The sequence below is a fragment of the Salmo trutta genome, chromosome 7 (genome assembly GCF_901001165.1).
Source record: "Salmo trutta chromosome 7, fSalTru1.1, whole genome shotgun sequence".
NCBI classification, from domain to species: domain Eukaryota; kingdom Metazoa; phylum Chordata; class Actinopteri; order Salmoniformes; family Salmonidae; genus Salmo; species Salmo trutta.
This window is the reverse complement of record NC_042963.1, coordinates 35,175,832-35,191,918: the sequence shown is the minus strand read 5'-3', so window position 1 is coordinate 35,191,918 and position 16,087 is coordinate 35,175,832. Positions and strand designations below refer to the sequence as shown.

At 39.7% G+C, this 16,087-nt stretch overlaps 1 protein-coding gene across 2 annotated transcripts in view; it reads right to left on the bottom strand.

The window, feature by feature from the left end:
• LOC115197310 (inactive serine protease PAMR1) overlaps positions 1-16,087 on the bottom strand; it is a 48,129-nt gene that overhangs the window by 15,046 nt on the left and 16,996 nt on the right. For both annotated transcript variants that reach the window (XM_029758700.1, XM_029758702.1), the window contains exons 2-4: positions 11,718-11,894; positions 7,769-7,894; positions 2,075-2,189 (exon numbers count right to left, since the gene is read on the bottom strand). In XM_029758700.1, coding sequence (XP_029614560.1) covers positions 2,075-2,189; positions 7,769-7,894; positions 11,718-11,894 — 418 coding nt within the window. The remainder of the gene's footprint in view (positions 1-2,074; positions 2,190-7,768; positions 7,895-11,717; positions 11,895-16,087) is intronic.

Genomic DNA, 16,087 nt, shown 5'->3' with positions numbered 1-16,087 from the left:
AATTTGTTCTTAACTGACTTTCCTAGTTAAGAAAAAAGGGGGCTTGTGCTAATTGGCCCTGGGTTTTCGTTTTCAGGAATATCTTAGGGCCTTAAAAGTATTGGCGTGCAGCGTGTGTTGTTGTGTAACTCGCTGAGTGTGTTGTTGTCCATCATTAGTACGGCAATAAATAAGCGCGATGTAGCCAAGAGTAGTGAGTAATAAATAGAAGATGGCCCTGCCAGTAAGGTTTAGCTGGCTGATGCCAAAACTCATAACTTTCCATTAATCATACTATGAGCGGAGCCACATGAAACAGAGAGGAGCACTATTTCATTCATGGTTTATGTGGCGTGTATGTCATAAATTCATAAAAGAGCAGTATGAGGCCCTATTTCTTCACTTGGAGATATTTCATCAATCTCTTTCTGTCGATAGACCATGTCGTGTGACGATAGCCCAAGCGGGCCTGAAAACCTGTTTTATTTCTTTACTGTACTTGCAGACACATTTGTCTTCTGATCATAGAGCTTGTCTGAGCTTGGCATGGTTGTGTAGTTTAACCTGGAACTTTATGTGTATGTGAAAAATTCAATTTTTTTACTATGGAACTGTTTATCTTAACACACAAACAATTACTGTATGTACTATGCATTGTGCCAACAGACTGAATGCAGCTCAATATTCAATGTGGCTATTTTTTTAATCATAAAAGCCCTCAAATATATGCTTGCCTGTCAAAAAGTTTTATGTATTTTGGAAAAAATACATCACATAAATGAAATGCAATGACTTTTCCTCAAGACTATGAGTGGTTCCAACCTTCGTCTAGACATTGGGCCATGAAATACCTCTCATAGAACTGTGAAAACTGAAATTAAATTAGTCTTAAATGGGTCAAGTATTAATAAATATTACAGATGGTCACCAGAGAGGCCAAAGTCTAGCCTTTTCATGTCAGAGGAAAATATGACTAAGTGACACTTATTGTTTCACAATGCTAGACTAGCTAGAACTAGCTGTCATTGAGCAACACCAGGCTTAAATTAAAACCTCCTAAGGATCTGACCCTTTTTTTCAAATTTCGCCAAAAATGACATACCTAAGTCTAACTGCCTGTATCTCAGGACCTGAAGCAAGGATATGCATATGCTTGATACCATTTGAAAGGAAACACTTTGAAGTTTGTGGAAATGTGAAATGACTGTAGGAGAATATAACACATTAGATCTGGTAAAAGATAATACAAACAAAAAACATGAGTTTTCTAAATATTTTTTGTTCCATCATATTTGAAATGCAAGAGAAAGGCCATAATATAATATTGCAGTTTGGGCGCAATTTAGATTTTGACCACTAGATGACAACAGTGTGTGTGCAAAGTTTCAGATTGATCCAGTGAAGCATTGTAATACTGGACAATATTTTGTATCAAGTCTGCCCAAAGGTGTCGAATTGGTAAATTGATACATTTATAAGTACATAACTATAGAGAAAATACAAAAATGATATGGTAATATAACATTTAAGTTTACACACTCCCAGGAATGTCATACATGATGGATCATTAGCTTATACACTAACTTTCACACATCTAGATGGCTGACAAGATGGGTGCGGAGCCAGAGGCAGCAGGGGTTCAAACTGTAGAACCCAGATCTTACATTTGAATATAAAAATGGATTTTATTAAAAACAAAACTGTGGTACATTTTATCTCTGGGACCCTCAGGATTCAAATCAGAGCAAGATTACTGAATGTAAGTACATTATTTACCTTCAGAGGTGAATGTATCAATTGATTTAAAAAAAATTGCTGTGCACTCTCCTCAAACAATAGTATGGTATTTTTTCACTGTAATAGCTACTGTAAATTGGACAGTGCAGTTAGATTAACAAGAATTTAAGCTTTCTGCCCATATGTCCTGCAAAGTTTGCTGTTACTTACAACGTCATGCTAATCACATTAGCGCACATTAGCTCAACCATCCCGGTATGGGGACACCAATCCCGTAGAGATTTTTAAGTTCAGTGAACTAACTCGGTCTTGAAGTTCAGAGACAACCCAGGTCAAATACGTGGTTGGTCACACCCACCTGAAATCGATGGTGAATGCTCGGTCCACCTGAACAGTCCACTCACAACGAGCGTTGGTGGGGTAACTCTCCAGGACTATGTGGCCCTGACGTTTACGGATCACTCCTCCACACTCTGTAAACAGGAAAAGAACCACTCAGAGCTCACACTTTACATAATTATGCAATGCAATAGGCTTTTTATTTCTTGATGTAATTATATGTTACTGTAAGACAGCATACTAGTTGATCATTTGAATCATAATTTGGCCAGTTTCTATTCATTATAAGTAAATCATTGTGTTGTGTAGCTCATACAGTGCCTTCAGAAAGTATTCACACCCCTTGACTTTTTCCACATTTGTGACTCATTTCAGTGAACTAGGTGTATGTCGCACCTCACTACTTCACAGGAGAGGCATTTGAACATAAACATTTTTAAAGTATGATAGCTAAGGGTATGAAGGAAATTCTGCCGTTTGATTGCAAATACGCAGAGGGAGTTGAAAAGGGAACACACAGAAGGCTGTTGTATAAAACACCTGGTTCCAGATTACATCTTCAAACTAAGGGCAACCATGGCATTCGTGACAGAGAGGGAGAAGGGTCCATCCATGTATACGGTTAAGATAGTCTAGCTAGCTACATTTTCAGATATTATACGTTTCTAATTTTGTCAGAAAATCGTTTTCATTTGAAGTTAAAACATACTGTTAGCTTGCTAGCTAGCTAATGTTAGCTGGCTGGCTCGTTAGCTAATGTTATGTGTATGATCTGTCTAGTAATATTATTTGTATCCCAGAGCCATTTGCATTGCTAGTTATAGCCTAATGTTAGCTAGCTAACCAACGTTGAACCTGAATGGTTAGCTACCTGAAGATTCATGCAGGGTAGTAACGTTATGAGTTGGGATTATGGTTAATTATTTAGCTAGTTAGCTACATGTCTAAACAAAATGCTCTACTATGCAAGTAACAATTTCACTACATCTTCTGTGACCTGTGCATGTGACAAATCAACTTAGATTTTATTTGATATAGTATGTATTTACCAGAGAGGGTAATGTGAAGAATGTGACCTGCACCAAAGTCAAATTACAAGATAACGTTTGGTCAATGAGACTGTGTCCAAGTTCTAAAATTCTCCGGTAGAAAGCCCTGCTTTTATTTCGTCACACTCACACCTGTAAGCTATTTTCTGTAATTGACTTGCCAATAATGATTTTGTTGTGAGTTTATTTTTCTGTAATAATGAAGACAAATGAGCTAAAGTGAAGATGTTGTCAGCTATATGGCATGGTCATTATTTGAACTGGCTAGCCAGCTAGCTAGCTAGCTAACAAGCGAAAAACAAACCAAAACATTGTTTAGAAAAGTTGCTTTTAGTTGCCTGGTTTGCTAGATTGACATACACTAAATACATGTTTAAATGGGTGGATTTATTGGTTTTAAAATACACTACAGTAGTTATGCTATTTTGTACCACCAGGCTGCTGATGTCATGCAGCCTGTAGTTTTTGTGTTTATACTTTTTCAAAACGACAACGACAAGTTTGATGTCGGACGACAATAGCATGTTCATGATGTCACTGCAACAACTGTCAATAGGCGTAGTATAAACCAGCCTTTAGCCTTGAAATCTTTGGTTGTTTAGTACTTGGCCTCACATGTGAATCCTTAAAGAGATGGGTGGGACTAAGGCTTAAGAGGGTGTGAACGATGCTGAATGGGTGTAGACAAAGGAGAGCTCTCCAGTAGGTTTACCAAAACATTCAAGTGAGGTTACAAATGTATCAACTTTCAAAGCAGAATTACTTTTCCATTGTTCCTCAACTGTAGTGTATGTTAATCCAGTGTCTAGTTCTGAGTCTCTTCTTTTATCCAATGTAAAAAAACACAATTTCAAATTTTGCGACATAAGACCAAATCAACCAGGTTGGTCACATTTTGTTGTGTTACTGCCTGAACTTAAAATTGATTATATTGAGATTTTGTGACACAAATCTACACACAATACCCCATAATGTCAAAGTGGAATTATGTTTTTAGAACGTTTCCCAATTAATTACAAATGAAAAGCTAAAATGTCTTGAGTCAGTAAGTATTCAACCCTTTTGTTATGGCAAGCTTAAATAAGTTCAGGAGTAAAGTAACAAGTCACATAATACGTTGTATGGACTCACTCTGTGTGCAATAATAGTGTTTCACATGATTTTTAAAGGACTACCCCATCATTTTTAAAGGACTACCCCATCTCTATACCCCAAACATCCAATTATTTGTAACTTCCCTCAGTCAAGCAGTGTATTTCATGACAAAGACCAGGGAGGTATTACAAGGCCTCACAAAGAAAGGCACCTATTGGTAGATGGGTAAAAATAAAATAAAGGAGACACTGAATATCCCTTTGAGCATGGTGAAGGTATTAATTACATTTTGGATGGTGTATCTATATACACAGTTACTACAAAGATACAGGCTCCCTTCCTAACTCCGTTGCCAGGGGGGAAGGAAACCGCTCAGGGATTTCACCATGAGACCAATGGTGATATTAAAACAGTTACAGAGTTTAATGGCTGTGATAGGAGAACATTGTAATTACTCCGCAATCCTATCATAAATGACAGAGTGGAAAGAAGGAAGCCTGTGCACAATACAAATATTCCAAAACATGCATCCTGTTTGCAATAAGGCACTAAAGTAATACTGAATACAAAGTGTTATGTTTTGGGCAAATCCAACACATGACTGAGTACGTGTTTTCACGCATGGTGGTGGCAGCATCATATTATGGGTGTGCTTGTCATTGGCAAGGACTATGCAGTTTTGTTTTGGGTAAAAATAAACAGAATAGATCTAAGCACAGGTAAGATCCAAGAGGAAAACATGGTTCGGTCTGCTTTCCACCAGACACTGGGAGACAAATTCACCTTTCAGCAGGACAATAACCTAAAACACAAGGCCAAGTGTTTACTTACCAAGACAACATGGAATATTCCTGAGTGGCCTAGTCACAGTTTTGATAGAAATTGGCTTGAAACTCTATTGCAGGACTTGAAAATAGCTGTCTGGCAATGATTATCAACTTGACAGAGCTTTAAGATTTTTTAAAAGAACAATGGGAAACTATCTTACACTCCAGGTGTGCAAATCCCTTAGAGACTTACCCAGAAAGACTCACAGCTGTAATCGATGCCAAAGGTGATTCAAACATGTATTGACGCAGGGGGTTGAATACTTACAGTATCTAATCAATATATATTAGTGTAAAAATGTATGTAAAAAAATATACAGTTGTTGTCGGAAGTTTACATAAACTTAGGTTGGAGTCATTAAAACTCATTTTTCAACCACTCCACAACCACTTCTTGTAAACAAACTATAGTTTTGGCAAGTCAGTTAGGACATCTACTTTGTGCATGACACAAGTAATTTGTCCAACAATTGTTTACAGACAGATTATTTCACTTATAATTCACTGTATCACAATTCCAGGTGGTCAGAAGTTTTCATACACTAAGTTGACTGTGCCTTTAAACAGCTTGGAAAATTCCAGAAAATGATGTCATGGCTTTAGAAGCTTCTGATAGGCTAATTGACATCATTTGAGTCAATTGGAGGTGTACCTGTGGATGTATATGAAGGCCTACCTTAAAACTCAGTGCCTCTTTGCTTGACATCATGGGAAAATCAAAAGAAATCAGCCATGGCCTCAGAAAAAAATTGTAGACCTCCACAAGTCTGGTTCATCCTTGGGAGCAATTTACAAATGCCTGAAGGTACCACGTTCATCTGTACAAACAATAGTACGCAAGTATAAACACCATAGGACCACGCAGCCGTCATACCGCTCAGGAAGGAGACGCATTCTGTCTCCTAGAGATGAACGTACTTTGGTGCAAAAAGTGCAAATCAATCCCAGAACAACATCAAAGGACCTTGTGAAGATGCTGGAGGAAACAGGTCCAAAGTATCTATATCCACAGTAAAACGAGTCCTATATCGACATAACCTGAAAGGTCGCTCAGCAAGGAAGAAGCCACTGCTCCAAAACAGCCATAAAAAAGCCAGACTAGTTTGCAACTGCACATGGGGACGAAGATTGTACTTTTTGGAGAAATGTCCTCTGGTCTGATGAAACAAAAATAGAACTGTTTGGCAATAATGATCATCGTTATGTTTGGAGGAAAAAGGGGGAGGCTTGCAAGCCGAAGAACACCATCCCAACCATGAAGCACAGGGGTGGCAGCATCATGTTGTGGGGGTGCTTTGCTGCAGGAGGGACTGGTGCACTTCACAAAATAGATGGCATCATGAGGTAGGAAAATTATGTGGATATATTAAAGCAACATCTCAAGACATCAGTCAGGAAGTTAAAGCTTGGCCACAAATGGGTCTTCCAAATGGACAATGACCCCAAGCATACTTCCAAATTTGTGGCAAAATGGCTTAAGGACAACAATGTATATACAGTATATATCATTTATTCCACTCGATCGTTAACAATAAATGACAATTAAATCCATTTTAGTCCGACAAATCTTGGGGTGTGAACACTTTCTGAAGGCACTGATCTACAGTACACACAATACCCCATAATGTCAAAGTGGAATTATGTTTTTAGAAATGTTTTTAAATTACACTGTATGTTATTGCCTTGTAGAGTTCAGGAATTGCATGTTGGTTACTAGTTACGTAGTGAGAAAATGGTATACACTCGTAGAGAAAAGGGTTCCAAAAGGGTTCTTTGGCTGTCCCCATAGGAGAACCATTTTTGGTTCCAGGTAGAACACTTTTGGGTTCAATGTAGAACCCTCTGTGTAAATCGTTCTACCTGGAAGCAAAAAGGGATCTCCTATGGGCTCAGCCGAAGAACCCGTTTAGTTTCTAGATAGCACATAAAAAATACACGAAAAAAATAATACATTTCAAGTGGGAGACAAATTAAAACTGCAGGCTGGAAAAAATATTCAAAATACGCAGAAACCACAGGCCTGCGGCCTAGAGCCACAAATACATGCCAAGTTTCTGCTGTTGATGAAAAGTCTTTCTACCTGTGCCTCACAGCACATTTTGTTATTTGCATATTGTTAAAGCTATACTCCAGACAAGACATATCAAATGGTATTGTGAGATTCCAGGATGTTGATTAACAGTGTCTTGACTTGTTATTTCAGCTCATTGAATGATAAAACCCTGAGGCATTTGGCTTTCATCCACCTAATATACGGTTGTGCCAGACGTCTCTCCTATAGTACACTGAACCAAAATATCAACACAACATGTAAGGTCACAGAAATGTTCCATTCGCATAAAAAGCTTATTTATCTAATATTTCGTATCTGTATTCCTATTCATATGAAATCCATAGATTAGGGCCTAATGAATGTATTTCAATTGACAGATTTTTTTTATATGAACTGTAATTCAGTAGAATCTTAGAAATTGTTGCATTTTGCATTTATATTTTGTTCAGTTTTAACTGGGTTGTAGGTAGAAGGTATGTGCCTATAGGCATGGAAGGGAAGCTAGTAGAAGTTGCCTATAACCTTGATACAGGGTCAGATATTATTTAATCCCCCTAATGGTTTTTGTTTGAACTGGGGGAATAAAGTAAACTGATCCTAGATCTGTGGTTAAGGGTGAGTTTTACCCATAACCATGCTGGGAGGTAATGTGGGTAGAGGTATATGGAAGAAGGAGTGAAGTCACTCACTCAAGCAGTCACCGCCTGACCAGCCGGGTCGACACTCAGCACAGTACTTCCCTTTGACGAAGAAATCATCTCTGGGCCCCCACGTCCCATTGTTACACCGCTTACAGTTCTCAAATATGCTGCAACCTAAGACAGAGAGAGGAGAGAAAAGAAAAGAAAGAGGGTGAATGCGAGGAGAAAGAGACAAAGAGTGAGAGGTTAGATAGTGCTGATTGAACACTAAAACATCTAAAACCTCTTCAACATAAGGGTGATGCATTCAGTCACAGTCTTGGTTTGACCGTTCCCAATGACAGTTCGGTTACAATCAGCCACATACCTTTACTGTATTCCCCTTAGTGCCTGTTTGCTCTTTAGCTCAGTCCTGCTAAACTCATCAGGCTCATCATCTACTGTACCAGGGTAACAAAACAACAAAAACACATGTGTTCTTCCTGAAATAGAAATGTCCAGAAAACCCCCAGAAGGACTGAGTTTCAGATGTATTTTCACTTTGGGGGTTCTGTGGTGCTCTGCAGTGCAGACATCCTGAGGACAGGCTGGGAGTCAGGGATATGGGTGTCAGGGATGCAGCAGCAGGACATATAAACACCAACAGGTATCAGTGTAAACATCACATGACTTTACCATGTCTCCTCCTCCATACAGTATCCTCAGGGTGGAAAGGGATGCGCATGCGTGTGTTTGTGTCAATAATGTGTGGGTGTCTGGCCAATAGTTCAGGCCGAGGAGTACATGTGATGTGAAGATGAAGCAGATGAAGAATATATGTTGATAAAGAGAAAGTATTAGCATATTCCCATAGGTCAATAATTCATGCAACAACTTGTGGTGAAATATTATATCTACTCATTGGGCTTTTTCAGCAATATGTTTCCTCTTAGGTTATTTATGCTGTATTAACCTTATTATTGCCAACAGACCTCCCACACAGAGTAAATACACAACAGAAGAGCAAACATAGAGGTGTGAAGGAAAATGTTATGTTTGTGCTTTTCTAATAACCAATTTGACTGGGTTGCATACAACTGACTGATTGATCGTGCCTGGGAGGAATCCTCTCAATCAGTATAAGCAATTTGGCAGTACGCCCAGAACATTGTTTTGAGAACCAAAAGGGGTGTCTCAGTTTCAAGGTCTCAGCTTGGAGAGAAGAAGCCTTTTGAGCAGTGCTTAATTTGTAAATCAGAAGGTGCGGAACAAAAGTGAGTGCTAGAGGGGGGTGACCTAGGGACTTCTGAGGTATCAGAAAGCATAAGAAAAAAATCTCCTTTATTGTATAGCGTTGTATGCATATCATTGCATTTGTGGTAGTGGCATAGAGCAGTAGAGTACAGTAGAGGCACTTACAGAAGTTGCACACATGGGGATAATTTTTAGTAGCCTAGGGTCCATGAAATTGTTGGCCTTTTAAAAACACATTTCATGCAATTCTACGTCATCTTACTTTAGACTTTGTCAGAATCTTTTTTAATACTGCACAAATGATCGAAATGGCACTGACAATCTAAAAATCTGAGATCAATAAAAATGACCTTGTCTTGAATCCATCAATAGCCTAAGCCTAGGTGTGTGGAGACATTATATTGTAGGCTACAATATGAGGATGAAATTATAGTCCTAAAAATGCTTTCCAGTTTCACTGCCGATTGTTGATGAGCTCGTGCCAAAAGCCTACCCCCTCTCTTTTGTAAAACAATATTTGGAAGTTGATCAAATATTTCGGTAGTGTTCCAGCATAGTCTTCTCTTTTCAGCAGGAGTCATTGCTTTCCAACCTGTGTTTTCCCTCGACTGCATTTGAAATATTGCGAAAGGCCTGTTTTGTCTGCATGTTGTATTTTCACTGACAGATTTGCCGCGTGTTCCCGACTGTAGGCTATTCCTTGTTATTGCGCTACAATCCACAGCTAGGCTATTTTTCAAAACAAGATGTTGATCCTCTGTGGCTAAATTACAGGGATTCTCATGGTGTTGTAGGCTATTCTGAATGATTTCATTCTGAACAGACAGCAATTCTGAACAGACAGCAATACTTCTATAACTTTATTTGTATTTGAATTTATTTGAATTTATCAGGGGGTGGTGCAGTTCCTCCAGAACCGTTCGCGCAGCTTTGATTCTATAAGGAAATAAAGATGAAGTGCAACGCTGGAGGGATGAGAGTTGCAGGCTCATGTCTATCAGAGCAGAGAGAGATCATAGACAGTGAATCTCATTCTAGTTATGTGAGAGATATTGCCGCGCTTCTCACACAATAGGCTGGACAATAGAACGAGTCAAAATTCACCCAAGGCTGAAAAACAGCAAAATAATGTTGGCTAAACTGGAACACTAGCGCGAGCCCATAGCAAATGAATTGAATCGAACATTCGCAGAGCCTGTTTTGTGATGCTTAAAATTCCATTTTGCCTAAATGGCACAAAAACATTTATCCCTTTTTATTTTACCACTACAATCTGTTCGTTGGACGAAACTGGTAAAAAACAACTAGTGTAGAAAGTAAACATCTGCACCTCGATGGTGTCAACTGTGCTTATGTCTGCGTAATGAGAAAGTTGGGAAAAAAGGAAAACTTCTGACTATTTCTGGTTTAGTGATTGATTACAAATTAGCTCGCTGCTCACACTTACATAATTACAAAGAGGAGATTGTAACGTAGAACAATAAGTAGGGAATAGAACTTTCGGAAGGCGAGTTGGTGCCACGGTGCTCAATAGAACTAATAGGAGCTGGCATGGTGAAAAAGGCCCTAAAATAAGGCCTGTTTTTTTGTGATTACTTCAAAATGACGGCAAGCAGCTGGGAAATATGGTCATATTATGAAACTGGGCTCCATGGCGGATGCAATGAACTAGTTTTTATCAGAAAAAAGCATTACAATGTTTCGCAAACCATAAACCCGGGCCGGCCCAACCCAAATCAACTCATAGAATATTAGGCCCAGGCTGAAAATCAACTTTTTCACATTACGTTTTTTTTTGTGGGGGCAGGAGAATTAACGAAGAGGCACCACAACTTGAACTTTGGTCTTGTACATTGCAAAAAGTTATAGTAATTTTTCATGCCACAAGTGGTACCGGATCCGGCCAATTAGGTTCCGGAATAAAACAGTCCAAAACGGAGAGGTGCCGGATCTTGTTCCGGCAGGATCCGACTCAAATTAAGCACTGCTCATGAGGTATTGGTCGGTCACATGCATGAACCAAATGTTAATGATTAATTAATGATGAATAATGAATAAGCTAAATCATGCAAATATAACTTGCCTGTGTAAGCAGTATATAAGAGAACTAACGGGACTGCCCGGGGGAGCTCCTGACCGACGTGTACTATGGTGCATGCATTGAGTTTGTTGGAACCTCTCCAGCTTGCTGTTAATAAAGAATGATTCATTTAAGATTGACTTCAGGTGTCAATGGTGGTAATTTCCACGACAGAGGGATGCACTCAACGAAAGTAAAAGTAAATTTAATGGATTGTACAATGTCTCTCAATATGTAGCTCTCTATTTTCTGGAAAATAATTGGGTTTAGGCATTGCTCTCTAATGTGGTTGGCCGAAACTCACTGCATTTCAATCTAGGTGACATACCACTGCTCTTGTATGTCTGCCAGGCTTATAACAGAGCCTTGGAGGCAGATGGCATAGAGGCTACAACATCAGTCAAGACATGATGCTGGATCTAACGGGTACTGTAGGGGCAGACATTTCAGAAATGTACTGGTAGAATGACCTCATATACTGTGTATTTTTGCAAATTAAACATGTATTAACAAATCCAGCACCAAGGTATAATGTATCTGACCATGTTGTTGTCAAAAAAATCGAATACACAGCATGCAGGAATGCATTCAACCAGTCCTCCACAGGTTTACCAGACAAAAGAACCAAAATGGATGGACATCCCAGGTTTTGAGCCAGCATGGTGGTGTGTTGGACAGGTTTACCTGGGTGGATGATGCAGGGGTCACACTCGTTGAGGGCGTTGCGGCAGCAAGGCACAGCGTAGCCAACGGGGGTGCCCTGGAGGGGACACTTACAGCGAATCACGTCGTACTCACAGCAGCTCCGACACATGACGTTCCACTCTGGGCCCGGACAGTGGTTATATAGGTACTTGTAGTCTGGGAACCAACCAGTACATCAGGGTCAAATACATAAGTCAGACACTTTCAAATACTTTAAAGTTTTAGCTTGGAGTTTTTGGAACTATTCCATTATCCTGTCAGCCTATAGCTGGTATTTATTAAAGTGAGGGTGATGGAGAAGACTGGATCCGGAGTTGTATTTACACAATTAATTTACTTAATGGGGACATCCTATCCATATTTTCCACCTCTGCCTGCTCATCTGTGTGTGTTTTGTCATTTTCTTTTACATCAGACATCATTAATTTGGTAATAACAGCTAGTTTTCAGTCGCCCCCCCACTCAGACCACTCCCAGACAGTCGTAGCAAATTCTTGCTTGAGAAATTGCTCTTTGCTAAGAAGATATTTACGTTTTTTTCTAACCATTTGATTTGAAAACAATCACAGTAAGAAACTTAATTGTTACCCAGAAATGATGAGGAACATTAATTTAGTAAAAAGAATCTCTCTTGCTCTCTGTCTCTCTTGCTCTCTCTCTCTCTTCGCTCTTTCAAAGAGGTTTTATTGGCATTGGAAACATGTTATCATTGCCAAATCAAGTGAAATAAACAATCACAAATTAACAGTTAACATTAAACACACAAAAGTCTCAAAAGAGAAAGACATTTAAAATGTTAAATTATTAACTATGTTTAAAAATAATAAAAAAATGAGTGCATCAGTCTGGACCTGTACAGGCCGTCGGTCGATCGATACACTCGAAAAAAAATATCAAATAGCCTATAAATGAAGATAAAATAGCTCACAGATGAATTCAACTACTCGCACCTTACACAACTTATTGGCTCCATTAGGGCCCGCTCAGTAAGCCTGCATGTGTGCAAGAGCGTGTGCTGTGTGTGGAAAAAGTAGAAGTACACATGAGAGGGCAATAGGGGGGACCCACGCCTCAACCGCTCCCCAGAGAGGCTGATGGACCAGGACATGAGGAGGGAGAAGTCGCCTGGCCGGGGTTTCGAGCAGCAGCCTGGAGTTCGCCAGAGACTCCACACCGGTCACACGCCCCTCACCACGGTCACACCATCTCTCTCTCTCTCTCTCTCTCTCTCTAACATCTCTTCTCTTCCTGTCTCTCCCTGCATTGAAGACTTCAACATAAATGTTTCCAGTTTTCATATGAGGTGTAAATTCAGCAAATGAGGCCTGAACTGTTGAATTTATTAAGAAGCTCTCTGACTCCTCTTTTTGACCCGAAGTCCTGTTGCTGTGCAGGTGTGTCATGGTAACAACCTCAGCAGTATGTTATTATGTTTTAGTCCACACATTCACACACACCCATACACACCCAGAGTATGTGACTTAGTGTTGAGGCTTTGATTCATCTGTGAGAGTCTGTTTGAGGACAGTCAGCTGGACAGGATGTACAGATGTCCTGGAATGCCGTTAGATATCACTCCCTACAGTTCCCACAACTCTCTGGCCATGTAACATTAATTAACTCATAAATTATATTCTACTCCTGGGAAGATCTGCACTTCTCCTTAAGAATCTAATCTCTGCCATCCAAGAACAGTTTAGGAATGGCATACTATTCTATATTAATCACTCTGAGAATGGATTACATAAGAGGCCAGGTCAAATGTATTATCAGTGCTAAGTGAAGACAGTTAATGGTGCTGCTTTCATACTTTGTTTGGAAAAATCAATGAGTGATTTTGCAATACTCTTTGTTTTGGATCCATTGTTCTTTGGCTGACGTATTATTGCTGTGGTAACCCTGAAAAGAAGGGTTACTGCAAATGTAAAACAACAAAACAATATGTTCTACTCAGTGAGAACAGGGAGGGTAGCCTAAACAGGGCGTAGTCTACACAGGGCATGCATTATTAACATAATGTCTATGACCTCAGGATTCCAGTATAATTCCAGTATGATGCTATTACTCATGTAAACACCAGCCCCTTGCTCAACAAGCCTGTCTCTCCCCTTCAATAACCCCCAGATGGTTTTATGTGTTCAAAACACATGTGGCCCAGTACTCTTGTTCTCATCCATACTCGTCTCTTCTGTATTGTATGATGTCTTCAGATTTGACTGGCTGTCTGCTTCTCCCTTACTAAAAATGAGTAACTCATAGTGTCTATTTATATTGAAATTTTTGTGGATTTCCTAGTCTGAAAACCACAAGCATCCTCCTCGGCATGGCCACGTTTGGAGGGATGGGGGGGGGGAATAGAGAGAGAAAGAGACAGGGAGAGCAACCGAGAGAGATAGCATAAGAGAAGTACAAATGAGAGGGGGAGTGACCCACGCCTCGACCGATCCCCAGGGTGGCTGATGGACCGGGATGTGGGGAGGGAGAGGTCGCCTGGGCCAGGTTTTCGAGGAGCAGAAGCATGGAGTTCTCTACACCAGCTCCGGTTGTATGACCCTCACCACAGTCACACCGTGTCTCTCTCTCTCTCTCTCTCTTCTTAACTAATCTTTCCTCCCTGTCTCTCCCTGCATTTAAGACTTCAGCATAAATGGTTAAAGAGCATGTAGAGATATTTGAGAAAGCTCCACATTCAGCCTGCCTCACCAGCATTGTTACTGGAGTCAATTACTCATACATTTAACCAGACCGCATCAGAGGCATGCTCACTGTAAATTACCACATTCCACAGAATGAACATAATAACCATGTTAAATATTTTTGTCTCTGACCTGTTTGTGTATTTTGTTTAAGCCAACACGTCTCAGCCTTACAGCATTCAGTTTTGACAATTTGACCAACTTCCATTTATCCTCCAGCAGTGTCTGAATACCTTTTCACATATCCAGTCAGTTTTTCTATTCACGCATCTAGGTTAGACGGCAAGGTAGCAACAATGAACTCTTTATAAGAAGCACAGTAGAAGGTCTACTTTGTCGTTGTCTCATATTCTGCAGAGCTCGGTACTAAGTTCACTACCAGCAGCAGTCTGGAGGGGATCCATGATGGAGGCGACAGTGACTGGAGCCTGTGATTTCTATGGCACCTTTTAAGTGTCTGTGTAGACTAATCTAGCCCCCGTGGTTATGGACCTGGACTCCACCCAGACTAACGTCTGCTACACTCACTGATCTACAGCAATGTACAGCAGTACAGACGCTAGGGCGGTAAAAACGGTCAAATAGTCATCCTCGTTGATATGATTAAAGAATAAAGTGAATTACACAAGATTATAAAATGGATTGTTTGGATCCTGGACGCAAAATACCATGAAGTGTTAAGGCTGGTTAACAGTCCATCTAGTTAGCTACTTGGCTAGCCATTTAAAATAATGAGCATAGCTGACAATGTCTTAACCTAAGCTACTTTTATTCATTATTAGAGGAAAATAAACCCAGAACATCATAATTATTTACAAGGTAATGTCGAGCTTCCTGAAAATAACTCACTGCCACACTGTGATGAAATAAAAGTGGATAATTATATCTGAGAATATTAGAATGCCTGCACAGGAGGATTTGTTCTGGTTGCTGTGGCCGTCCGATAACCACAACAATATACTTTTTCATGTCTGTGTGACAAGGAAGACCATTGCAGTGACGGTCTACAGACATTCCGGAGTATACATTAAATGCGTTTTGACCAGTGACACTTGTATTCTAATTGTCTACAGACATGTCATTAGACCAATTATAAACTGGCCTTTAATCTCATAATTCCACTGTCCCACAGCCCAGGCAGGAAATTCATAAACTTCATCTTCCTTGGGGAAAAATGCCTGTACACATTATTTTTCCATGCTACTGTTTGGTTTGCAACAGTTGGGGGTTGTATAAACCTACCTGTCTGCCTCTATGACCTGTGCAGCAAAGTATCATTTTACAAATGCCAGTAGGATAGCTATCCCAAAAATAAACAGGAAACAAATAATTCACCACGGAAACTGTAAACTCTCAGAATTTCATTAATTCTCTCATCATCAATGAATCTCTGCTAGCTAGCTACATGCCAAAGATTTGTTCAGCGTAGCAACGTCGAATGAATAGAATGATTAGAACTAACGACTGGGTCAAAACATGACAAGAGAACAGTTTAACGACCAGCTGATTGGGTAGCAACTTCAGAATGCAAAAACTAATTTACTCGTTAAAATAATGTTTTAAATGGTAAAAAATCCATTCATATTTTTATAAATACTGTAATTTATATTGGCCTACAGGGCAACTGGGATGAATAGGTTAATTAATATTGTT